The sequence below is a fragment of the Lepus europaeus genome, chromosome X (genome assembly GCF_033115175.1).
Source record: "Lepus europaeus isolate LE1 chromosome X, mLepTim1.pri, whole genome shotgun sequence".
Taxonomy (NCBI): domain Eukaryota; kingdom Metazoa; phylum Chordata; class Mammalia; order Lagomorpha; family Leporidae; genus Lepus; species Lepus europaeus.
The window spans coordinates 92,839,192-92,865,079 of NC_084850.1; the positions used below are offsets into that span (position 1 = coordinate 92,839,192).

At 40.6% G+C, this 25,888-nt stretch overlaps 2 protein-coding genes across 2 annotated transcripts in view; one reads left to right on the forward strand and one right to left on the reverse strand.

The window, feature by feature from the left end:
- LOC133752763 (vascular endothelial growth factor receptor kdr-like) overlaps positions 1-25,888 on the forward strand; it is a 301,002-nt gene that overhangs the window by 41,286 nt on the left and 233,828 nt on the right. The window lies entirely within an intron of this gene.
- On the reverse strand, positions 4,256-5,034 carry LOC133753291 (S-phase kinase-associated protein 1-like). The gene has a single exon (XM_062183806.1). The coding sequence runs from the start codon at positions 4,961-4,963 to the stop codon at positions 4,505-4,507; it is 459 nt and encodes a 152-aa protein (XP_062039790.1). The 5' UTR covers positions 4,964-5,034; the 3' UTR covers positions 4,256-4,504.

The following is a 25,888-nucleotide window of genomic DNA, read 5'->3' on the forward strand; positions in this document are numbered from 1 at the left end:
TAAAGGTCTTCATTTTACCTTTGGTCCACTGTGGCCGGCGCACCATGCTGATCTGAAGCCAGGAGCCAGGTGCTTCTCCTGGTCTCCAATGCGGGTACAGGGCCCAAGCACTTGGGCCATCCTCTACTGCACTCCTGGGCCACAGCAGAGAGCTGGCCTGGAAGAGGGGCAACCGGGATAGAATCCGGTGCCCCGACTGGGACTAGAACCCGGTATGCCGGCACCACAGGCAGAGGATTAGCCTATTGAGCCGTGGCGCCAGCCTTGTCCTGTTTTAATTGCCCATCTGTGATACTTGTATCCCATAGGGGAGCTGGTTAGAGTCCTGGCTGCTCCACTTCCAGTCTAGGGCTCTGCTAATTGCCTGGGAAAAGCAGTGGAAGATGATCCAAAAGTGCTTGGACCCTTGTCACACACATGGGGGACCTGGATGTTGCTCCTGGCTCCTAGCTTCAGCCTGGCCCAGTGCTAGCCTTTGTGGTCTTCTGGGGGAATGAACCAATGGGTGGGAGGCCTCTCCCTCTTTCTCTGTAACTCTGACTTTTAAATAAAAAAATAAATCTTTAAAAAGTTTTTCATCTGGCTCTCTCATAGAAGGCCTCCTCTCTGCCCTGAAATAATGTGAGACACAATGCTATATTTTTTGACTTTGGTAAGGCTGTCAAGTTGGCTTTATCCATATGACCTTGGGTAAGTTATTCACCCATCCTACTCTTCGATTTCTTGAATATTAATAGAGGAGAAAGCAATTCTTGCATGCTGTAAGAATAGTCCTTTCCACCTTCAAAATGTCCTTTGCCAATGCAGGGTGAGTGAGGAGATTTGGGACATAAAAAGATTTTGACCTATTGGGACTCCTTCCAGAATCAAAGCAGGCAGCTTGTGAAATGCTTTTATTTTCTTTGAAAACCATTAACAGATTGTGTTGTTATTATTAACACCAGGAGTGTGATGAGATTGGAATGAAAAATCTGGATATATTTAGATTGGCTATTGTTCTTTGTTAAATGGTAGGAATGGAAGGTGAAACCTAGATCTGGTTTTGACCAGTAAGGCATATTCTTTGCCTCCATAGAGAAGGAAATTATATTATTGCTAAGTTGTCCCTATTGTCTAAAGATAATGCTATGGAATGGGAAGTCTCCAGCAGTCAGAGACCTTGCTCAGCGTAGATCACTGCTGTGGTTGTGCCTGAGCAGAAGTGCCATTTTTGTAAGTCACTGCTCATGGGTAAAATGTCTGCTGGCCTCGTTTGTAACGTAGCAGCAAGAGCGCACAAAGAGAACTGTCCAAGTAGACCAAAGAAGTTGCTTGTACCTGTGATAAGAAGTTGACCTTTGACATTCAGGGAGTTACAGAACAAAAGGATGTCATGGCTTGAAAGGACTTTAAAGGTCCTCTGAGAATTCCCATTTCCAGGGCAGATGCTATGGCACAGAGGATTTAGCAGCTGCTTCGATTGTGGCATCCCACAATGGAGTGGTATTATATTCCCTACTGCCACAGTTCCTATCCAGCTTCCTGATAATGTGCATAGAAAGCGACAGAAGATGATCTGAGTGCTTGAACCCCCGCCACCCATGTGGGAGACCGTAATGGAGTTCTTAACTCCTGGCTTCAGCCTGGCCCAGACCTGACAGTTGCAGCCATTTGGAGAGTGAAACGGTGGATGGAATATCTCTCTTCATCTCTCTCTGCCTCTCTGTGTTTCAAATAAATAAATAAGTCTTAAAAATAATTCCCATTTTCAATTACAAAATATTGGTCATGGCTCTTCTGAGTCTAACATTCTCCATGCAAAGGAGCCTCATGTTTTGTCCTTCACCTATTTCTTGTATTACATGGTTTGAAATGCCCATCTAGTACTTCTGCTTCAGGATTTTGGAGTTAGAGACAAGACAGACCTAGTTGAATGTCCTGATTCTGTCTCTTAGAAGCTGTGTGACCTTAGGTAACTTTCAGTTTCCTAATTTATATAAAGCTTGCAATAAGGATTACATGAGATCCTAGCTGGAATGAGCTTAACATATGTAATGTGCTAATAAAATTAAAGCACCTTTCCTTTTGTGATGCAATTTCCTTTGTGATGCTTTGCAATTTCTTTTTCTCTGTCCTGCTGTCCTTATTTAGCTTTCTTCAGCTTTCCTCATCTTCTTCAAACAGGCTGTATTTTGTTTGCCCACCCCACTTCTACATCACCAACATATGTGGTAGCATATGAAGTGTTACAGAAAGATCCACACACTCTGCTACTGACACCTGAGAGCATCATCATTAGAAAGGGTTTCTTCAAGGTTAAAATGGTATGCAATTCTTATCCAGACAGGTTCTTTCAAATAATGTAAGTAAATGCCAGTGGGCATAAAACACTATTATCACAGTGTCACTGGGTTTATTGGGCATCAAAGAATGGTTAAAGGGAGATGTTGGGTGGAGATTGTAGAAGAGTGACTAGGCACAAACATCAAACAAAGGAGATTTAGAATACAAACTTGAGACCCTTCTTACAATTTCACCAGGAAACTCTGAAAGTTAACTGGAAAAGAACCTTCTGAGCCATTTGCTATTACTGCAGTAGGTTCTAGGAATTCAAGTGTCTGAAGTAAAGTTCAAGAGTGAGTGAAGAAAGAGCCCAGAGTGAGCATGAGTTGGATGAGAATTAAAGTAATAAAAGGTGGGCATTTGAATCAGAGGTTAAGACACTGCATGGGATGCCCTCATCTCATATTGGAGTGCCTGGGTTTGAGACCTACCTCAACTTCTGATCCATCTTCCTTCTGGTGTGAACCCTGGGAAGAAGCACGTGATGGCTCAAGTGCTTGAGTCTCTGCCACCTGACATGGGAGACCCAGATTGAGTTTTAGGCTCTTGGCTTCATCTTGGCCCAACCCTGGCTGCTGCAGGCATTAGAAGAAGTGAGCCAGAAGAGGGCCACCTTCTTTGCCTTTCTCTGTCTCTGTTTTTTTCTCTCTACCTTTCAAATAAATGGAGTAATAAGCGAATCAGTATTGGATTTTCTGTGTGTCAAGGGTGCCCTGTCTCACTGCCCAGCTGTGACATCAACTTCACTAGTCTAGTGCGTAGTTGTACATTTACCAAACTTTCTTTAAAATGTTAGCCCTTGACTTTTCTCTATCACAATCCGTGTCCAATCCATTAATACAGTCTCTTGGTTTTACCTGCAAAATATATACAGATCTTTGTCACTTTTCATCTCAACTATCATTGCTTATTCCAAAAGCTTCCATTATTTCTTGCCTGGGTTACTACCATGTCTCCCAAATTCTGGTCTTCCTTCGGTACTCTATATTCTCCACACAGCAGACATAAGGATCCTTTAAACCATAGTTGAATCACATCACTGCTCAGCTCACAACCCTCCTTTCTCTCCTTGTCTCCCATTTCACTCTAAATTCCCAATTTCTTACAATGACCTGTGAAGCCCTATTTTATCTGGTATCTTCCTCCAATCCTGTTTTTACCTTCCACTACTCCCACTGATTCCACTCTAGTCATGAAGATTTCATTGCTACTCTTAATGCATCAAGCATGAATATTTGTATTTATTTTCCTTGATTTCTAGAGGACTGTTTGCCCAGCTATCTGCATGGTAAGGTCTTCCCAGGATCAATATAAAATAGCAATCTTTATTTTTTTACTATTATAACTTACTTTTATTGAAAGTATCTCACATTCATAATGGATGTCTTCTGGATTTTGCCACATATTTTAATATTAAAGGTTATTTTTGACATGCAAGTAGAGTCAACAGTGTCCTCCATATGGGGACAGTGATTATAAAAAGATGACATAACACATGAATTAAGTGTCTTTTTTAATTGAAAAGCTAACAAACTGTCTAGTTACATTTCTCCCCACCCCCAAAACCACAAACCAGGTAGTAACTGAGTCTTCTAGGCAATATACTCAAAGCTGAGAAGATTAAAAATAAGAACAAGTCCTCAGATCCAATTAAGGGAGCCCTGCTACACACAAGCTGATCAATGCCAGTGGTACTGACTGATCGTGCAGCTGAAAGACATCCTAATGGACCCACTCAGAACGTTTGTTTCAGGTAGCCTCTTCCCAGTTTCCAACTCATGAATAAAGATAATTTTTTTTAATTCTATTTCAGAAAACTTTTTGGAAGTTGTTTTATTTACAATGCCAACTTTTAAAAGATCACTCAATTTAACTGGACAATAAACCAGGCAGCAATCACTCTGCGGAGAAGAGAGGAAGCCCCAAATGCCACTTTCTATCGAGAACCCACAGTTCAGTTTTATTCAGAGCAAAGTAAACAGGAACTTTCAATCATACTAGAAGAAACTCGGGTTTGGAATCTGTACTCAAACTACACATGCAGTGAGGACAATATTCTGCTAAAACAAATGATTTGCTGCTGCATTTGTCTACGTTTGCCTAATATTAACAATTATAAACAGAGCAGTGCAACTAGTATTTGGAACAATACTTACAGTGTTACAGTGTCAGGCACAACGTTTCACTCCTCTTCACACCACTGGTTCTCTTTGCGTACCTGGGCTGCTTCTTCTTCAGTAAAGTCATTCTTAATGTTGAAGGTCTTGCGAATCTCCTCAGGAGTCTTCCCCTTGATCATATTGGCAACAGTTTTGCACATAATGTCCAGCAAACCTTTGATGTCTAAGTAGTTTGCAGCCAGAATAAGCTCCAAAAGTGTTCCTTGGTCAACTTTCAGAAATTCCTGGTCCCAAACAGGGTCTTTAGGAGGAGGAGGATCATCCTTATGGTGAGTGCACCACTGAATGACCTTTTTTAATATTGCTGCATTAACATTTGGTAGAGGAACCGGGTCATCATCTCCTTCATCATCCATCCCCAAATCTTCCAACGTGGTCTTGATAGTCACAGACTGTTTTGCAGTTTCTACATCAACTTCAAAAATCTCTCCATCAGAACTCTGCAACTTTATTGAAGGCATGGTGTTCGGCTTTGAGGAGCCGGCGGGCCGGAGGCTGAAGAGAGAGGGGTGGCGTCAACGCAAGGAGAAGAGAAAGGTGGACACAAGGCCACTACTGCAATCTTTTAATTTTATCCTGTTTGCTTTATAGCACTATCATGGTCTGAAATGATAGATATCTATATTTATTTATTGTCATTTTTGCTCAACTCAGATATAAACTTTACTAATCATGAATTAATCTATTTATTTTATTAGAGAGCCATCTTACATTTACTGGTTCATTCTTCCAAATGCCTGCAACAGGCAAGGGCTGAGCCAGACCAATGTCAGGAGCCAGGAAATCCATCTGAATTTTCCATGTGACTGGGAGGGACACAAGTACATGAGCTCTTAATAACCTGCTTCCTCCCAGGGTGTGCATTAGCAGGAAACTAGAATTAAAAGTGGAGTTGGGACTCAAATCCAGGTGCTCCAATACTGGATGCAGATATCACATGTGGCTTCATAACCAGTGTGCAAAACACTTACTCCAGAAATTAACCTATTGAACAAATATTTATGAGTGTCTGCTAAGTGTCAGACACTGTGCTAAGTGCTGGGGAGAAAGTAGTAAACAAAGCAATTAAAGTCCTTATCTTCATTGAGCCTCCAGTCTACTGAGTGATACAGATATCAAATGTCTAATCAAAACAGCAAACTAATTGACAGTGATGAGCATTATAGAGGAAATAAATAGATTTTATGGTAGTGATAAGCGTCACAAATGAAATAGAGTCAAGTTACGGAACTTGTTTGCACCTCTAACCTAATTCTCCTAGATTTGATTTTATTCTGTTCCCTGCTTCAGTCTCATGTATTTGTGCTATTTGTTTCTGGGCTTAATCTTGAACTTGCCTTAGTACTTCAGAACTAGATTTAATAGGCATTTAAGGCCTGACAGCAAGGTTTTCAAGCACATGTCTCTCTTGCCTTCCCTGGTTCTGTACCTTGTTTATACTCTGAACAGGAATTGCTCTGACAGGCTGAGGTATTGCCATTACCAGGCCAGACTATGTTCCATGAATTCTTTAGAGAAGGCTCTTGAAACTGGTTGGAGTATGATTGATCAAATTTAGCCAGCTGGAAAATTTCTGTTCATCTTCCAGAGTCCTCAACGATTCTGCTGCTTGAAATCTCTTATGGGGTTTTCTAAGAAGGTAGGGAGACAGTGTTGTCCTCAATTTTCATTGAGGCTAGAATAGGATATGGGTTGAAGCAACCTATCTTGAGACATTTAAGTCATTTAAGAGTGATTTTAGGGAGTGGGGTATTAACAATTTTCTTGGCTTTCCCTGAACAGACTGAGAGAAATCATCCAAAGTCAGTCAATATAATAAACATGCTTGTTAGAATAGCCTGGGTACTAGGGCTGGTACTGTGACATAGAAGGTTGAACCTCCTCCTGCCTAGAGTGCCGGCATCCCATATGGGCGCCGGTTTGAGTTCCAGCTCCACTTCTTTTTTTTTTTTAAGATTTATTCATTTATTTGAAAGGCAAAGTTGCAGAGAGGCAGAGGCAGAAGCAGAAAGAGAGGTCTTCCATCCACTCGTTCTCTCCCCAAATAGCTGCAACTGCCGGAGCTGCGCCAATCTGGAGCCAGGAACCAGGATCTTCTTCTGGGTCTCCCATGTGAGTGCAGGGACCCAAGGACTTGAGCCATCTTCTACTGCTTTCCCAGGCGATAGCAGTGAGCTAGATTGGAAATGGAGCAGCTGGGACTCAACTGGCACCCATATGGGATGCTGGCACTGCAAGAGGCAGCCTTACTCGCTACACCACAGCGCCGGCCCTGCTGCTCTACTTCTAATCCAGCTCCCTGCTAGTGTTCCTGGGAGGGCATCGGTGGATGGAACAGGTGCTTGGGCTCCTGCTCCCATGTGGGAGACCCAGAAGAAGCTCCTGTCTCCTGGCTTTGGCCTGGCCCAGCCCTGGCCATTGCTACTATTTGGGGAGTCAGGCGGTGGATGGGAAAATATCTCTCTCTCTCTGTCTCTCCTTTTCTCTCTGGGTCTCTTCCTTTCTAATGAAATAAATAAATGTTAAAAAGAAATAATAGCCTGTGTACTAGATTATCTAGTGGGAGATCATTATACCTCCATAACTACTAGAAACAGATTCCATCACTCTCCATTTGCTCCACTGATGCAGGCATTAGCACTTCTCTGCTTCCCAAATAATTTCTTTTCCCTCCTCCTTCTATTTATATTAGAAGGAGGCTTAGAAGGCATGGGCATCTGCCCAGAGATGCCATATACACTTAGAGAATTTAATCCAAATGGGAAAAAAAGAAGATAAATTACATTTCTCTAACCTGATTTTCTTTTCGTTGCTGCCCAATTTAATTAATCTCATTGATTCTATAGAAATAAACCAATGAGTGATTGAAACTACTGTTCAGCTGATCAGAGAGAGAGAGAGAGAGAGAGAGGTATTCCATCCACTGGTTTACTCGCCAGATGGCCGCAACGGCCTGAGCTGAGATGATCCAAAGCCAGGAGCCAGAAGCTTCTTCCAGGTCTCCCACGCAGATGCAGGGGCCCAAGGACTTGGGCCATCTTCTACTGCTTTCCCAGGCCATAGCAGAGAGTTGGAACAGAACTGGAGCAGCCGGGATTCAAACCAGTGCCCATATGGGATACTGGCACCACAGGCAGCAGCTTTATTTGCTACACCACAGCACTGGCCCCTTTTCATTTTAATTTGAACAGATTCAATATAATTTGTAGATACAAGTCTAAGAACATAATAATATTCCCCTTCTCCCTCCCTCCCTTGCAACCATCTTCCTTCTACCCTTCTTTTTTTGTTAATTTTTGAGATAACATATTTTAAATTTACATTACAGTAAAAAGGTTTGATACTTTACTGAATGAGACATTTAAAAAGTAAAAAGCAAAAATATCCTAGTTTAGTAGAATATAGACAATGGCTATAAACCATTACTGAATGTATAAATGACCATTTCACCCATATACAATTATTTTGGTGAATTAGTCATTCATAATTTATTTTAATGAAATACAATGAATGACAATGTAACATCTAAATATTTCCTGTGTGATTATAAGATAATAATTAAGTTCATATAGACTTTAAGTCATTTCCTCTCAACAGTATATGCACGTGAATAATTTTGTGTAGGTTGCAATGCAAATAATCATACATTTTATGTACTCTATTAGTTAAAACAGATCAAGGAAAATATATGATATTGATCTTTTGAGGACTGGTTTATTTTACTAAGTACAATGGTTTCCAGTTGCATCCATTTTGTTGCAAAATACATAATTTTATTTTTATGGCTACATAATATTCCATAATGTATATTTACCACATTTTCTTAATCCAGTCATGGGTTGATGGGCATCAGGGTTGATTCCATATCTTAGCTTTTGTGAATTGAGCCACAATAAACATGATGGTACAGATAACTCTTATACATGCAGTGCCCAATGTCTTATTGTGCAATCACAAGATTCTTGCAGTCATAGTGTATAATGATCCCACAGTCAGAGGGTGCAGAGGATCCCCTTTTGGCCCCATGAGCCCACCCCATACATGGAGAGAGCAGAGTTGTTTCTATAGCCAGCTGCCTGTAGGTGCTCTGCCTTGGCAGTTTGAGCCCTGGAGTTTGTGATAGGTTGAGAGAATGGGGGTACCTCACAATCCTAAGTGGGTGCTCAGCCCCCTATTTTTCCTCCCAGCCAGACTCAAAGGTGGTGGGGAATGCAGATTTCTCCTGCTAAAACCCCTTAGTTGCATGCCACATCCTCTAGTTTTGTCAAAATGGCACCTTTTCCCACCAGGTTGCTGGGCACTCTTGTGGGAGGATGAAGAGAAAGATATGTGCTTTTCCTTCTCTTGATTGCGCGAAGGAGTACCCTGCACCCCTTGCTGGGGCTACAGGCTGAACTCAAAGACACTGCGATCCACAAGGCTCAGATCCTCAGACAATATCATCAGTGGTACTGGGTGCTGCAGTCTGCTCTCATCTTACTCTCAGAACCTGGTGTTTCCTCCAGCCTTTAGCTATGGGACTCATGGATGGTGTCCCTGCTTGCTGCTGTGTGTCTGCACTTTCCACGCTGCTTCATGGTGTTCCTCTTCCATCTGTAGAATTCCCACTGCGAAGTTCTCTCCAACTTCCCTTGGAAATACTCTTCCTCAGCTTTTTTTTTCCCCTTCTGTCTTCCCTTGTTCAGAATCAGCCTGTCATTTCCCTATTCAGCCATCTTGGAATCCCTCAGTTTTTCTCTTGAGCTCTTATAGATAAAATAGTACATACTTCAGGTGTACAATGTGATGTTTTGATACATGTGTAGATTATGAAATAATAACTGCAGTTGACTAAGGAGCACATTATCATCTCAAATAATTATCTTTTTGTGGTGAGAACATTGCAGATGTACTCTTTCAGCAGTTTTCAAGTGTATTAATACATAGCAATTTATTGTAGTCACTATGTTGTATAATAGACCTCCAGACATTTTTCCTTTTTTCTAACTGAAACATTGCACCCTTTAGCCAACAGTACCCCCTCCTCCAATTCCTGACAATCATCCTCCTACTCTCTGCTTCTATGAGTCGAGCTCTTAGATTCCACATGTAAGTGGGGTTTGGCAGTATTTGTTAATGGATATATATATATATATATATATATATATATAGAGAGAGAGAGAGAGAGAGAGAGAGAGTGTCTTTATTCATTCATCCACTGATGGATACAGGCTGATTCCACATCTTAACTGTTGTGAGTAATGTTGCATGCTGCACTGGATGAACTTCAGAATAAGTTATCAGGTTCTGTAAAAATATACTGCTTGGAATTTGACTGGAATTGCATTTATATTATACATAACTCAGAATTAGTGGATATTTTAATACTGGACAAAGAATAAATCTCCATTTATATGGGTAAAGTATGCTATGTTTTTTAGTAACATAGGTTTTCTTTTTTTTTCACTAATATTACACACTTGACCTACTCCTGGATATCTAATAGATTTTGTATCTATCATGGACAGTACCTTTTCCCCCATTACATTTTCTGATTGGTTATTGTTGGTGTGTAGAAATGTTTTTTGATTGTGTTTATTCATCTTATGTATGGTTGAGTTACTGAATTATACTAGATTTTTATGAATGACTTGGATGTAGGGAGACAATTATTATTTACAAAAAATGGAAATCTAATTTATTTTTAATATTTGTATTCTTTGTATTTCTCAAAGTTCAGTTGCACATCATAGCGAATTGAAAGCTTCCAAAATTGTTGAACGCTGGCAGATTAGTCTCTAGGGTTGGCTTCTAGGAATGACTTCCCGAGTAACTTCCAAGAGAAAATTGCTACTTCTTTGCCAGGATCAGGAGAAATTTCTGCCTCAATTGCTGGCTGAAGGATCACTCTAACCTTAACTGTGACCTCTGCTTCCAGGATAGTTGGCTCCAGAGCCACAGATGCGTATCAACAAAAACAAATGTCTTGCATGTTGCTGCCATTCTCACAACATAACTCACAATTAACAGTTCCAAATTTAAGTCATGTACTAGTGCAACTAATTGTTGGAGCTTAAATTATCTAAAACTCCAGCTGCAATGAATCTTGGGAATATTGGTTTTTGCTTTCCAGACTCTTCAGTGATAGAAGCACACTAGAAGAAAATCAGAACAGATGTTGAGTGAACCCATACAGCATAAGCCCTTCCATGCTTTTTCTTGCCTTAACTATGAACTTCAGTGCAATGTTTTTATAATAACGATGATTCTTTTTTCTCTTTGTGTGACTTCAGCGGGATGCTTCTGATGTTTCACATTTGCTGTACATTTCTAATAGCTTACTTTTAGTGAGTTTAAGCAGTATTTTTTTCTTTTTTTAAAAAAGTTTTATTTATTTTATTTATTTGTGGAGGAGAGAGAGAGAGAGAGAGAGGGAGAAGGTAGAGAGGAAACAAGAGAGAGTGTGAAAGATCTTCCATCTGCTGGTTTACTTCTTCCAGTGGCTCCAAACAGCCAGCTCTGGGACAGGACAGTCAGGAGCCAGGAACTCTATCCTGGTCTCCCACAAGTGTGGCAGGGACCAAAGTACTTGTACCATCTTCTGCTGCCTTCTGAGGTGCAATAACAGGGAGCTGATCAGAAGCGGAGCAGCAAGAATTTGGCCTGACACTTATATGGAATGCTGATGACCTCTCAAGCAGCCACTGAACCACCTGTGTTACACTGTTGGCCTCTGGCTTGGTTCAGCTTGATAATTAAACAATTTTTGAAAGATTTGTTTATTTATTTGAAAGGCAGAGTGATGAGGAAGAGAGAGAGAGAGAGAGAGAGAGAGAGAGAGAGAGAGAGAGAGAGACCTTTCTTCCATCTACTGGTTCACTTCCCCAAGGGCTGCAAGGGCTGTGCCTGGTCCCTGCAGAACCCAGGAGCCTGGCATTCCATTTAGGTCTCCCAGGTGGGTGGCAGGGCCACAGTACTTGAACCATCTTCTGCAGTTTTCCCAGATGCTTTAGCAGGGATCTGGATTGGAAAAAGAGTAGCTGGGCCTTGAACAGTGTTGTGATGTGGAATGCTGGTGTCGTATGCTGTGGTGTAAACTGCTGCGCCACAACATCAGCCCCTGATTTTTTTATTTAGCATTTTTTCTATTTCTGTGAATAAATAAAGTTGTTATATAGCCTTCATTTTTGTTCTATCCATGTGCACTTTGGATCTGAGGTTATACCAGCCTGTTAGAATGAGATGGGAAGATTTCCCGCTTTCCTACCCCTCTCAACAGAGTTTAATAAAATACTTACGTATGTGTTTGAAGTATTTCATAATTTTGTCCCATGTAACTATAGCTTAAGTTTTCTTTTTAAGCTAACGTTCTAATTTCTTTTTTAAAAAGATTTATTTATTTATTTGAAAGGCAGAGTTACAGAGAGCAGAGGCAGAGAGAGCGAGAGAAAGAGAGAAAGAGAGAGCGCTCTTCCATCCGCTGCTTCGCTTTCCAGATGGCTGCAATGGCCAGGGCTGCGCCAATCTGAAGCCAGGAGCCAGGAGCTTCCTCTGGGTTGCCCATGCTGGTGCAGGGGCCCAAACATTTGGGCCATCTTCTACTGCTTTCCCAGGCCATAGCAGGAAGGTGGATCAGAATTGGAGCCGCCAGGACTCGAACCGGTGCCCATATGGGATACCGATGCTGCAGGCAGTGCCTTTACTAGCTACACTACAGCACTGTCCCTTCTAATTTATTTTGAAAAAAAGATTTATTTTACTATTTATTTGAAAGGCAGAGTTAGAGAGAGAAGAACACACACACACACACACACAGAGAGAGAGAGAGAGAGAGAGAGAGAGAGAGAGAGAGAGAGAGAATCTTCCATTTCATTCAGTGGTTCACTCCCAAAATGGTTGCAACAACCAGTACTGGGCCAGGCCTAAACCTGAGTCAGGATCTTCATCCGAAACTTCCAGGCAGGTTGCAGGTGCTTAAGCATTTGGGCCCTCTTCTGCTACTTTCCCAGCAAGGAACTGGATCAGAAGTGGAGCAGCCAGGACTGGAACTGGCATTGCAGGCATTGTAGGTGTCACAGGCAGCAACTTAATATTATATGTTTTTAATATAGACAATTGTCTTATAATTCTTCTATCTATCCTTTGCATAGAACAGAAGCATGCAGAAGACGATGAATTAAATACTAGATAAACAAGTTCCCTGGATGTTCAGAAAACATTTTTTGAAAGGATATAAGAATAATGATATCTCAGACACTTTACCAATCAAGTAGTGATAAGAAGCAGAAGACTGGGGAAAGAACTCATGCTGAAAATGAAGAGAAAAAATGAGTGACACAGAATAGACTTTACTGACTCTGAGTACTGCCCACAGTGATTCAAGGAGACCATAAGATCGAATCATTAGATTGCATGGTTGTTGAGGAGTTCGTGGAGTACTCTCGTCTAAGCACTTCAGCTCCTTCAGTTATGCACAGATTTGTTGTTTTGTTTCAGGCAGATCTTTTTTTTTGAAGTTTATAAAGGACTTTCATATCATTTAATTTACTACTCATAAGAATTGTTAGAAGTGGATATTATTACAGATTATGAGACTGAGGCTTCTGGGACGTCTTTCCCAGGGTCACATACAGGTAATAAACAAGATAATATGATTTTCCAAACAGAATTCTTGCAAAGATCCTCTGAGAGATGGTAATGGGAAAGTTCTTTGTAAATTTTGAAGCATTATGCATGTATAAAGGGTATTATTACTGCTGTTTTTACAAATGCACATATTAATCAGTATTTGGAATGAGCAACTTTGAGGGATTTAGTTCTGAACTGGATCTAGGAGTGGAGAATAAGGCATACATGAGAAAGAGGATATACATTCACTGCCCTCAGGACTAGGTGACCTTTTTGGAGACAATAAGATATATTACAGTGCAAGGAAAAAGATAGAAGGCAGTGTAAGCAGAATGTACTTATTTACTGTGTGGTTGTGAATAAATGCAATGTAAGTCCTGCAGTAAGACTGTGAGGATGGCCACACAGATGGCAATAGACAACATGCACCTAGTGGGCCTGGAGCTCTGTCTACATTGAAATTATGATTGGGATGAGAATAGCATAAGCAAAAATAGGAAGGCAGGAATGGGCATGATGAAGGAAAGCAAGGCCTTCTGACTTGCGGAAGTGTCAAGCACATGGAGAATACTCAAGGGAGACCAGATTGGAAAGGTAGACTAGGTTTACATGAGGTTCACATTGGATTCTTTAATTAGCTTATCCCCTAGCTAAACTCTGTGACTTTGGAATGAAGAATCCAGAAAAGATTAGAAACACAGATTAGGCAAGCACTTCGACAGAAGTGATGGATGAAGCTATATGAGTGGATTACCTCTGAGAGGCAATAGTAATATAGCAGCTACTGGGTGGAGGAGAAGAGATACTCTCTTGCATCCTCCATCCTTATATGTGTATGGGGGGAATTAATTAATGATTGTTTGAGTACTTTGGCACAGCACTCAGAAGCTAGAAGGGTTATTGAGATGACATTTCACGTTTAATAAGTGTGCTCAGTATGCTGATTGCTGTCTTCATTTAAAACCTAACTTACAATACAAGTCCCCACAGCAATCAGAGAGGAGAACTCAAAAGTGTGTTTTCCTGATTAGTGTTAAAAAAAACCAACAAAATAAAGTGGTTTATTGGGAAGTCACATATACTAGTGAGGTTGAGGACTATGTGTGCTGGCTTTCCTTGCTCTTTATGGGCTTTCACCTTGAAGAACAAAAGCTTGGCTTGAAAACAAATTGCTTGTTTTGCAATTTCCCCCCCCCCCAGAATTAAGTCTTACAGGGCGTTGTTAAAGTTAAGTAGGTCTAGATTTCCAGCTCAGAAGAAAAGGTCCTGCTGGTTGCTGACTTGGGCCTTGAAGCCCCTGTCTGGCAGTCAAAGGAATTCCGTACATTATTCCTTTGATTAGAGAAGGGAATGGAAAGGTTATGACATAGGATTTCCTTTTAGAGTAGTAAATAGACTGAAGGTCATTTGGCAACAGTTGGTGGTAACACATTTCACGCATCCATCCCCCTTCACCATCCATATCAACAGGCACTCAACAAAGGAAGAACACTTTGGGGATATGCTAATGCAGGGGGCTGAGTATTTTAATAGACACTAGACCTATCTTGTCAGTCACACAAGTTGGCATTACGTTGAAGGTTTCTGTTTCTCTCGGATTTATGAGCTGACTGAATATGGACTAGGTGTTCATATCTGCCTGGTTCCAATGTACAGCACAAGCTTCAAACAAAGCAAAAGCTTGTTGAAGATAACTAGGTGCCAGTGCTGTGGCATAGTGGGTAAAGCTGCTGCCAGTAGTGCTGTCATCTCATATGGATGCTGGTTGAGACCCAGCCCCTTGACTCCCAATCCAGCTCCCTGCTAATGATTTGGAAAAAGCAGCAGACTATGGACCAAGGCAGCAGAAGATAGCCCAAGTGTTTGGGCCCCTACCACCCTCCCTGGAGACCTAGAAGAAGCTCCTGATTCCGGTCTTTGGCTTGGCCCAGCCCTGGCTGTTGCTGCCTTCTGGGGAGTGAACCAGTACATGGAAGATCTCTGACTCTCTCTGTCTCTACCTCTCTCTCTAACTCTGACTTTCAAAAAAAATATTCACAAAAATAAAAAGAAAAGATATCTAAATTGTCTAATCCTCCAAGGCAACTTCATCCTTTTTTTTAAAGATTTATTTATTCATTTGAAAGAGTTACACAGAGAGAGAAGGTGGGACAGAGAGAGAGAGGTCTTCTATCTGCTGGTTCACTTCCCAATTGGCTGCAATGGCTGGAGCTGTGTTAATCCAAAGCCAGGAGCCAGAAGCTTCCTTTGGGTCTTCCCACGCAGTTGCAGAGGCCCAAGGACTTGTGCCATCTTGTACTGCTTTTCCAGGCCAAAGTAGAGAGCTGGATTGAAAGTGGAGCAATCAGGACTAGAACCAGTGCCCATACGGGATGCCGGCACTGCAGGCAACGGCTTTACCTGCTACTCCACAGCGCTGGCCTGGGGAACTTTCTAACCTATCAACATGTTTGGGGCTAAAAGTTCTGGGTGCTAGATGCTGTAAGCTAGAAGCTTATAGCCAAGATGGGGAGATGGTACTCTTATTGTCTATATTTTGCATAGCATCTTAGTACATTTTTTAATCTATTTGATTAATAAGGCTAGGTATTTATGGTGTACGATATGGAATTTTTAAAAAGTTTTATTTTATTTATTCGAAAGGCAGAGTTACAGAGAGAGAGAGAGGAAGAGACAGAATGAGAGAGGTCTCCTATCTGCTGCTTCACTCCCCAAATGGTAGCAATAACCAGGGCTGGGCCAAACTGAAGCCAGGAGCCAGAAGATACTTCTGGGTCTTCCACGTGGCTTTAGGTTCCTAACTATCTGGGCCATCCTCTGGTGCTTTCCCAGAGGCATTAGTAAGGAGCTGGATCAGAAGTGGAGCAGCCAGGGCTGTAACCAGCACCCATGTGGGATGCGGACACTGCAGGTGGTGGCTTAATCCGTTGTGCCACAGCACCAGGGCCCCCAATATGATATTTTGATTATGTGTATACAATGTGGAATGACCATATCAAGCTAACTAACATATCCACTCCCTCTCATCCTACCTATTTTTTGTTGTGAGAACATTTAAAATCTACTCTCATATCAATTTTCAAGTATGCAATACACTATTATTAACTATAATCAACATGTTGTACAATAGTTTCCTGAACTTAATGCTTCTAACTGAAATTTTCTACCTTTTGACCAACATCTCCACTATCACCTTTTATTTCCCTCCAGCCCCAGATAATCACTATTCTAGACTTTGCGTCCATGAGTTTAGCTTTTTAAGGTTCCACATCTAAGTGAAATTATGCCTGCTGTGCCTGGTTTACTTCGTTTAATGCAGTATTCTCTAGGTTCATACATGTTGAAAATGATATGATTTTCTTCTTTTTAAAAGGCTGATTAGTATTCCATTATGTATATATGCCACATTTTATATATACCACTTGAAGACTTAGGTTGATTGTATATCTTGGATATTGTGAATCATGCTGCCATGTATCTGGGGGTACAAATATCTTTTTGACATACATATTTCATTTTCTTAGGCCTTATGTTTAGAAGTGGAAGTGCTGTGCCATATGGTAGTTCTATTTTTAACTTTTTGAGGAATCTCCATAGTGTTTTCAATAATGGTCATGGTAATTTACATTCCTACCAGCAGTGCAAAAGGGTTGGCTTATGTAAATACTGTCACAGTATGTTTTTATCTTTTATTTATTTCAAAATATGTTTGTACTTATTTATGGGGTAGAGTGTTACAATTCAATACATACAATAAAACGTATATATGTTCAAATTGTGATAGCATTTTTATTTTCTGAAATATATAATTTCTATTTGTTGGGAATCTTTCAACTCTTCTAGTCAGTTTGAAAAGCATAATTATTTGTTGTAGACTACAGTTACCTTTCTGTGCTATAGAACATTGGAACTACTGTCCCCCCCTGCCCCAGCTATCTTTTTTTAAAGATTTATTAATTTTTTTATTTGAGAGGTAGCGTTACAGACAGTGAGAAGGAGAGACAGAGAGAAAGGTCTTCCATCCACTGGTTTGCTCCCCAAATGGCCACAACAGTTGGAACTGTGCCAATCCACAGTCATGAGCCAGGAGCTTTCTCTGGGTCTCCTGGACAAGTGCAGGGGCCCAAGCGCTTGGGCATCTTCCACTGCTTTCCCAGGCCATAACAGAGAGCTGGATTGGAAGAGGAGCAGCCGGGACTTGAACCAGTGCCCATATGGGACGATGGTGATGCAGGTGGAGGATTAACCTACTGCGACACAGCACCGGCCCCATACCAATTGTCTTTTAGTACTGATTATTTACTGCTACTCTGTACCCACCTTTATACTATTTTTAGCCTATAATAACTTCTACACTACCTCTGTATGATCAAGTTTTCTAGCTTTCACAAAAGAGAGAGAACATATGGTATTTGTCCTTCTGTGTCTGGCTTATTTCACTTAACATGTTATCCTAAAGTTCCATCTCGGTTGCCAAAGATGATAGAAATTCTTCTATTTTTAAATGTTTGAATAATATGTACATGCCAACTTTTAAAATATGTTAGTGAGCATTTTAGTTGATTCCATCTCTTGGATACTTTGAGTAGTGCTGCTGCTATATGTTATCTCTTATCTTTTTGATAATAGCCATCTTAACATGTGTGAGGTGGTATCTCATTGTGGTTGGTTTTGATTTGAATTTCTTTGATGATTAGTGATGTTGGGCACCTTTTCATGTTCTCATTTGTATGTCTTCTTTTGAGAAATGTCTTTGCAAATCCTTTGATCCTTCACAGATCCATTTTTTAAAATCAGTTTATTTGCTTTCTTTTTTAAAAAAATATTTATTTATTTATTTGAAAGAGTTACACAGAGAGAAGAGAAGCAGAGAGAAAGAGTGGGGTCTTCCATCCATTGGTTCACTCCCTGTTTGGCTGCAACTACTGGAGCTGTGCTGATCTGAAGCCAGGAGCCAGGAGCTTCTTCTGGGTCTCCCACGTGGGTGCAGGGGCCCAAGGACTTGGGTCATCTTCCACTGCTTTTCCAGGCCATAGCAGAGAGCTGGATTGGAAGTGGAGCAGTCCGGACCCGAACCGGCACCCATATGGGATGCTGGCACTGCAAGCATGGGGGTTAACCCGCTGTGCCACAGTGCTGACCCCTATTTGCTTTCTTGCTGTTGAATTGCTTGAGTTCCTTATATTTTTTCGAATATGATGTATGTATGTATATAAGATGTATGTATGGTTTACAAATATTTTTTCTCACTTTGTAGGTTGTCTCTTCAACCTGTCGACTGTTTCCTTTTCCGTGCCTAAAGGAAATACCATGTCTATTTTTAATAGTTTAATGCAATGCCATTTGTCTATTTTTCCTTTCATTATTTGTACTTTTGATGTCATATCCAAAATATTACTAAGGTTCATATGAAAATGCTTTCCCTCTAAATTTTCCAATTCCAGATCTTTTTTAAAAAAAAACAAAAACGATTATTTGGAAGGAAGTTTGTGAGAGAGAGGAGGAGAACAGAGGGAAGAGAGGAGGTGTGACAATGGGAAAGATGGGGGGAGGAGAAAGAGAGAGAGAGAGAGAAAAAGAGAGAAAGTCAGTCTTCTATCCCATTGGTTCGTTCCCCCAAATGCCTGTAACAGTCAGGACTAGGCCAGGCCAAAGCCAGGAGCCTGGAACTCCACCCGGGTCTAACATGTGGGTGGCAAGAAGCCAAGCAAGTGGGCCATCCTCTGCTGCCTCCCAGGTGCATTAGCAGAAAGCTAGATCACAGGCTGGGTCTCAACCAGCTCTCTGATAATGGGGTGTGGAGTCCCTAGTGGCTGCTTAACCTGCTGCACCATAATGCCCACCCCTGTGTTTCCAGATCTCACATTTAAATCCTGAAATGATTTTCTTTCTGTGTGGTGTAAGAGAAAGATCTATTTTGCATGGCATGTGGATATCCAATTTACCCATACCCTTAATTGAAGAAACTGTTTTTTTTTTCTCATTCTGTGTTCTTGTCAACTTTGTCAAAGAATTGTTGACTGCAAATGCGTGGATTTATTTCTGGGCTCTACATTCTGCTCCATTGGACTGTATGTCTGTTTTTGTGTCGTACAATGTTGTTTTGATTCCCGTAGCTTTGTTATAGATTTTGCCACCAGATGGTACATCATTTCTAGCTTTCCTTCTTTTTTTTTTTTGACAGGCATAGTCAGACAGTGTGAGAGAGAGAGACAGAGAGAAAGGTCTTCCTTTTTCCGTTGGTTCCCCCCCCAAGTGATTGCTATGGCCGGTGCGTTGCGCCGATCCAAAGCCAGGAGCCAGGTGCTTCCTTCTGGTCTCCCATGCGGGTGCAGGGCCCCAGCAGAGAGCTGGACTAGACGAGGAGTAACCGGGACAGAATCAGGCGCCCCAACAGGGACTAGAACCCAGGGTGCAGGCGCCACAGGTGGAGGATTAGCCAAGTGGGCCGGGGCGCCCGCCCTAGCTTTCTTTCATTTTGCCTAATAAAAAATTTGCTTCGATTGTTCAGGGTCTTTTGTGGTTTCACATGTATTTTAGGAATCTAATGGTGTAAGTCTAAAAGGTGTTTAACACACCGACCTGCACAGTTTAACAACAAAGTACACTATAGATCATAGATTGTTTACCTTTGTGATTTCATAGCTAATTGGGAGCTACATCTTGCTGCCATTACCCACCATTGTGTTTAACAGGTCCAGTATTTTTGTGGCATTTTTAAGGTTTTCTACATGTAAGATCATGCTATTTGCAAACAGAGACAAGAACATTCGTTATTTTCCAATTTGAATGTTTTTTATTTCCTTTTCTTGAGTAATTACTCTGATGAGGACTGCCAGTACTCTGTTGAGTAGAAGTGACAAGAGCAGACGTTGTCTTACTTGTGATATTGAAGGAATAACTTTCATGTTTTTTTATTAAACTTTTATTTAATGAATATAAATTTCCAAAGTACAGCTTATGGGTTACAATGGCTTCCCCCCTCCCAAAACTTCCCTCCCACCCACAACCCTCCCCTTTCCCACTCCCTCTCCCCTTCCAATCACATTATGATTCATTTTCAATTCTCTTTATATACAGAAGATCAGTTTAGTATATATTAGGTAACGATTTCAACAGTTTGCCCCCATATAGCAACACAAAGTGAAAAAAAATACTGTTGGAGTACTAGTTATAGCATTAAATAAGAGTGTACAGCACATTAAAGACAGAGATCCTACATAATATTTTTTTAAAAATTAATTAATTTTCTATGCCATTTACAATTTAACACCAGGTTTTTTTTTCATTTCCAATTCTCTTTATATACAGAAGATCGATTCAGTATATAATTAGTAAAGATCTCATCAGTTTGTACCCACACAGAAACACAAAGTGTAAAAATACTGTTTCAGTACTAGTTATAGCATCACTGCACATTAGACAACACATTAAGGACAGATCCCACAAGGGATGTAAGTACACAGTGACTCCTGTTGCTGACTTAACAATTTGACACTCCTGTTCATGGCGTCAGTAATCACCCTAGGCTCTAGTCATGAGTTGCCAGGGCTATGGAAGCCTTTAGAGTTCGCTGACTTTGATCTTATTCCGATAGGGTCATAGTCAAAGTGGAAGTTCTCTCCTCCCTTCAGAGAAAGGTACCTCCTTCTTTGATGGCCCCGTTCTTTCCACTGGGATCTCACTCACAGAGATCTTTCATTTAGGTCTTCTTTTTTTTCTTTTGCATGATATTTTGGCTTTCCATGCCTACAATACTCTCATGGGCTCTTCAGCCAGATCCGAATGCCTTGAGGGCTGATTCTGAGGCCAGAGTGTTGTTTAGGACGTCTGCCATTCTATGAGTCTGCTGTGTATCCCACTTCCCATGTTGGATCTTTCTCTCCCTTTTTGATTCTATCAGTTAGTATTAGCAGACACTTGTCTTGTTTGTGTGATCCCTTTGATTCTTTGACCTATCAGAGCCATCAATTGTGAACTGAAATTGATCACTTGGACTAGTGAGATGGCATTGGTACTTGCCACCTTGATGGGATTGTATTGGAATCCCCTGGCACATTTCTAACTCCATCATTTGGGGCAAGTCTGATTGAGCATGTTCCAAATTGTACATCTCCTCCCTCTCTTTTTCCACTCTTAAATTTAACAGGGATCACTTTTCAGTTAAAATTTAAACACCTAAGAATAATTGTGTGTTAATTACAGAGTTCAACCACTAGTACTAGAACAACAAAAACAAATACTAAAAAAGGAAAAAGTATTACATTGTACATCTAGAGTCAGGACAAGAGCTGATCAGGTCATTGTTTCTTATAGTGTCCATTTCACTTAACAGGTTTCCCCTTTGGTGCTCAGTTGTCACCGATCAGGGAAAACAAATGATATTTGTCTCTTTGGGACTGGCTTAATTCACTCAGCAGATGTTTTCCAGATTGCTCCATCTTGTTGCAAATGACCGGGTTCATGTCCCATAATTTCTTTATCCAGTTTACTGTTGATGGGCATTTGGGTTGGTTCCAGGTCTTGGCTATTGTGAATTGAGCTGCAATAAACATTAATGTGCAGATGGCTTTTTTATTAGCCAAATTAAGTTCCTTTTGGTAAATTCCAAGGAGTGGGATGGCTGGGTTGTATGGTAGTTCATGGTTATGTATGGTAGTTCATGGGTATGTATGGTAGAACATGGTTATGTTCATGTTTCTGAGGAATCTCCAGACTGACTTCCATAGTGGCTTAACCAGTTTGCATTCCCACCAACAGTGGGTTAGTGTCCCTTTTTCCCCACATCCTCTCCAGCATCTGTTGTTGGTAGATTTCTGAATGTGAGCCATTCTCACCGGGGTGAGGTGAAACCTCATTGTGGTTTTGATTTGCATTTCTCTGATGGCTAGTGATCTTGAACATTTTTTCATGTGTCTGTTGGCCATTTGGATTTCCTCTTTCGAAAAATGTCTATTGAGGTCCTTGACCCATTTCTTAAGTGGGTTGTTTGTTCTGTTGTTGTGGATTTTCTTGATTTCTTTGTAGATTCTGGTTATCAACCCCTTATCTGTAGTATAGTTTGCAAATATTTTTTCCCATTCTGTCGGTTGCCTCTTCACTTTCCTGACTGGTTCTTTTGAAGTACAGAAACTTCTCAATTTGATGCAATCCCAAATGTTAATTTTGGTTTTGACTGCCTGTGCTCCTGGGGCCTTTTCCAAGAAGTCTTTGCCTGTACCTATATCTTGCAGGGTTTCTCCAATGCTCTCTAATAATTTGATGGTGTCGGGTCATAGATTTAAGTCTTTAATCCATATTGAGTGAATTTTTGTGTAAGGTGAAAGGTATGGGTCTTGCTTCAAGCTTCTGCACATGGAAATCCAATTTTCCCAGCACCATTTATTGAATAGACTGTCCTTATTCCGGGGATTAGTTTTAGATCCTTGATGAAATATAAGTTGGCTGTAGATGTTTGGATTGATTTCTGGTGTTTCTATTCTGTTCCATTGGTCTATGCATCTGTTTCTGTACCAGTACCATGCTGTTTTGAGTACAACTGCCCTGTAGTATGTCCTGAAATCTGGTATTGTGATGCCTCCGGCTTTGTTTTTGTTGTACAAGATTGCTTTGGCTATTCGAGGTCTTCTGTGTCTCCATATGAATTTCAGCATCATTTTTTCCAGATCTGAGAAGAAGGTCTTCGGTATCTTGATTGGTATTGCATTGAATGTATAAATTGCTTTTGGGAGAATAGACATTTTGATGATATTGATTCTTCCAATCCATGAGCATGGAAGATTTCTCCATTTTTTGGTATCCTCTTCTATTTCTTTCTTTAAGGTTTTGTAGTTTTCATTGTAGAGATCTTTAACGTCCTTGGTTAAGTTTATTCCAAGGTATTTGATTGTTTTTGTAGCTATTGTGAATGTGATTGAACTTAGAAGTTCTTCCTCAGCTGTGGCATTGCCTGTGTATACAAAGGCTATTGATTTTTGTGCATTGATTTTATATGCTGCTACTTTGCCAAACTCTTCGATGAGTTCCAGTAGTCTCTTAGTAGAGTTCTTTGGATCCCCTAAATAAAGAATCATATCATCTGCAAAGAGGGATAGTTTGAGTTCTTCCTTCCCGATTTGTATCCCTTTAATTTCTTTTTCTTGCCTAATAGCTCTGGCTAAAACTTCCAGAACTATATTGAATAGCAGTGTTGAGAGTGGGCATCCCTGTCTGGTACCAGATCTCAGCGGAAATGCTTCCAACTTTTCCCCATTCAATAGGATGTTGGCCGTGGGTTTTTCATATATTGCTTTGATTGTATTGAGGAATGTTCCTTCCATACCCAGTTTGCTTAGAGTTTTCATCATGAAAGGGTGTTGTATTTTATCAAATGCTTTCCCTGCGTCTATTGAGAGAATCATATGGTATTTCTTCTGCAGTCTGTTAATGTAGTGTATTACGTTGATTGTTTTGTGAACGTTGAACCATCCCTGCATACCAGGGATAAATCCCATATGGTCTGGGTGGATGATCTTTCTGATATGTTGTTGCATTCTATTGGCCAGAATTTTATTGAGGATTTTTGCGTATATGTTCATCGGGGATATAGGTCTGTAATTCTCTTTCGATGCTGCATCTTTTTCCGGCTTAGGAATTAAGGTGATGCTGGCTTCATAGAAAGAATTTGGGAGGATTCCCTCTTTTTCAATTGTTTTGAATAGTTTGAGAAGAATTGGAGTTAGTTCTTCTCTAAATGTCTGATAGAACTCAGCAGTGAATCCATCTGGTCCTGGGCTTTTCTTTGTTGGGAGGGCCATTATTTCTGTTTCAATTTCTTTGTCAGTTATGGGTCTGTTTAGGTTTTCTATGTCTTCCTGGTCCAATTTATGTATGTTGTATGTGTCCAAGAATCTGTCCATTTCTGATAGATTTCCCTGTTTGCTGGCATACAAGTCCTTGTAGTAATTTCTGATGATTCTTTTTATTTCTGTGGTGTCTGTTGTTACATTTCCATTTTCATCTCTGATCCTATTGATTTGGGTCTTTTCTTTTTTTAGTTAGTTGGGCCAATGGGGTGTCAATTTTGTTTATTTTTTCAAAAAACCAGCTCCTCGTTTGGCTGATTTTTTGTAATGTTTTTTTTTTTGGATTCAATCCTGTTGATTTCTTCTTTGATTTTAATTATTTCTCTTCTCTTACTGGGTTTGGGTTTGGTTTGCTGCAGATTTTCTAGATCCTTGAGATGACTTGAAAGCTCATCTATTTGTGCCTTTCCAATTTCTTTATGTAGGCACCTATTGATATAAACTTTCCTCTTAACACTGCTTTTGTTGTATCCCATAGGTTTTGGTATGTTGTGCTGTTATCCTCATTTACTTCCAGAAAATTTTTGATTTCTCTTTTAGTTTCTTCTATGACCCATTGTTCATTCAGGAGCATGTTGTTCAATCTCCATGTGTTTGCACGTGCTCTGGGGATTCCCGAGTTGCTAATTTCCAATTTCATTCCTTTGTGGTCTGAGAAGCTGCATGGTATGATTCTAATTCTTTTGAATTTGCTGAGACTTGCTTTATGGCCTAGTATGTGGTCAATCCTAGAGAGGGTTCCATGTACTGCTGAGAAGAATGTAAAGTCTTTAGATGTAGGATGAAAAATTCTGTAGATATCTGTTAGATCCATTTGGGCTATAGTGTCATTTAAATCTACTGTCTCCTTGTTGATCTTCTGTCCTGTTGATCTGTCTATGTCTGAGAGTGGAGTATTGAAGTCCCGCAGTACTATTGTATTGGGGTCTAAGTCTCCCTTTAAGTCCCTTAACAAGTCTTTTAAATAAGCTGGTGCCCTGTAATTAGGTGCATATACATTGATAATCGTTATATCTTCCTGTTGAATGGATCCCTTAATCATTAAATAGTGCCCCTCTTTGTCTCTCCTAACAGTTTTTGTGGTAAAGTTTATGTTGTCCGATATTAAGATGGCTACGCCCGCTCTTTTTTCATTTCTGTTGGCATGGTATATATTTTTCCAGCCTTTCACTTTCAGTCTGTATGCATCATTGTTGGAAAGATGAATTTCTTGTAAGCCGCAAAAAGATGGGTTGTGTTCCTTAATCCAATCAGCCAATCGGTGTCTTTTAACTGGAGAGTTCAGGACATTAACATTCAATGTGACTATTGAGAAGGAGTAACTTTGCCCTGTCATTTGCCAAAGATATTTCCTAATATATGGTTTGAGACTCCTGTGATCTTTTGCTGTGAGGTTTCCTTCCTTAATCTTCTTTCATATTGGTGACCGTGTTTCTGTGTTTCTGTATGTAACACATCTTTAAGCATCTTTTGCAGGGCTGGACGAGTGGCAACAAATTCCTTCAGTTTCTGTTTGCTGTGAAAGGTCTTTATTTCACCTTCATTCACAAATGAGAGCTTTGCAGGATATAATATTCTGGGCTGGCAGTTTTTCTCTCTTAGTACCTGGGCTGTATCTCACCATTCTCTCCTAGCTTGTAGGGTTTCTGATGAGAAGTCAGCTGTGAGTCTAATTGGAGATCCTCTGAGAGTAATCTGGTGTTTCTCTCTTGCACATTTTAGGATCTTTTCTTTGTGTTTCACTGTGGTGAGTTTGATTACGACGTGTCGTGGTGAAGATCTCTTTTGGTCATGTTTATTAGGGGTTCTATGAGCTTCCTATACTTGGATGTCTCTGTCCTTCTCCAAACCTGGGTAATTTTCTGCTAGTATCTCACTAAAAAGGCCTTCTAATCCTTTCTCCCTCTCCATGCCTTCAGGAACTCCTAGAACCCG

Excerpts from the sequence above, each read along its gene's own strand:
- LOC133753291 (XM_062183806.1), bottom strand. The coding sequence starts at position 4,963 with ATGCCTTCAATAAAGTTGCAGAGTTCTGATGGAGAGATTTTTGAAGTT.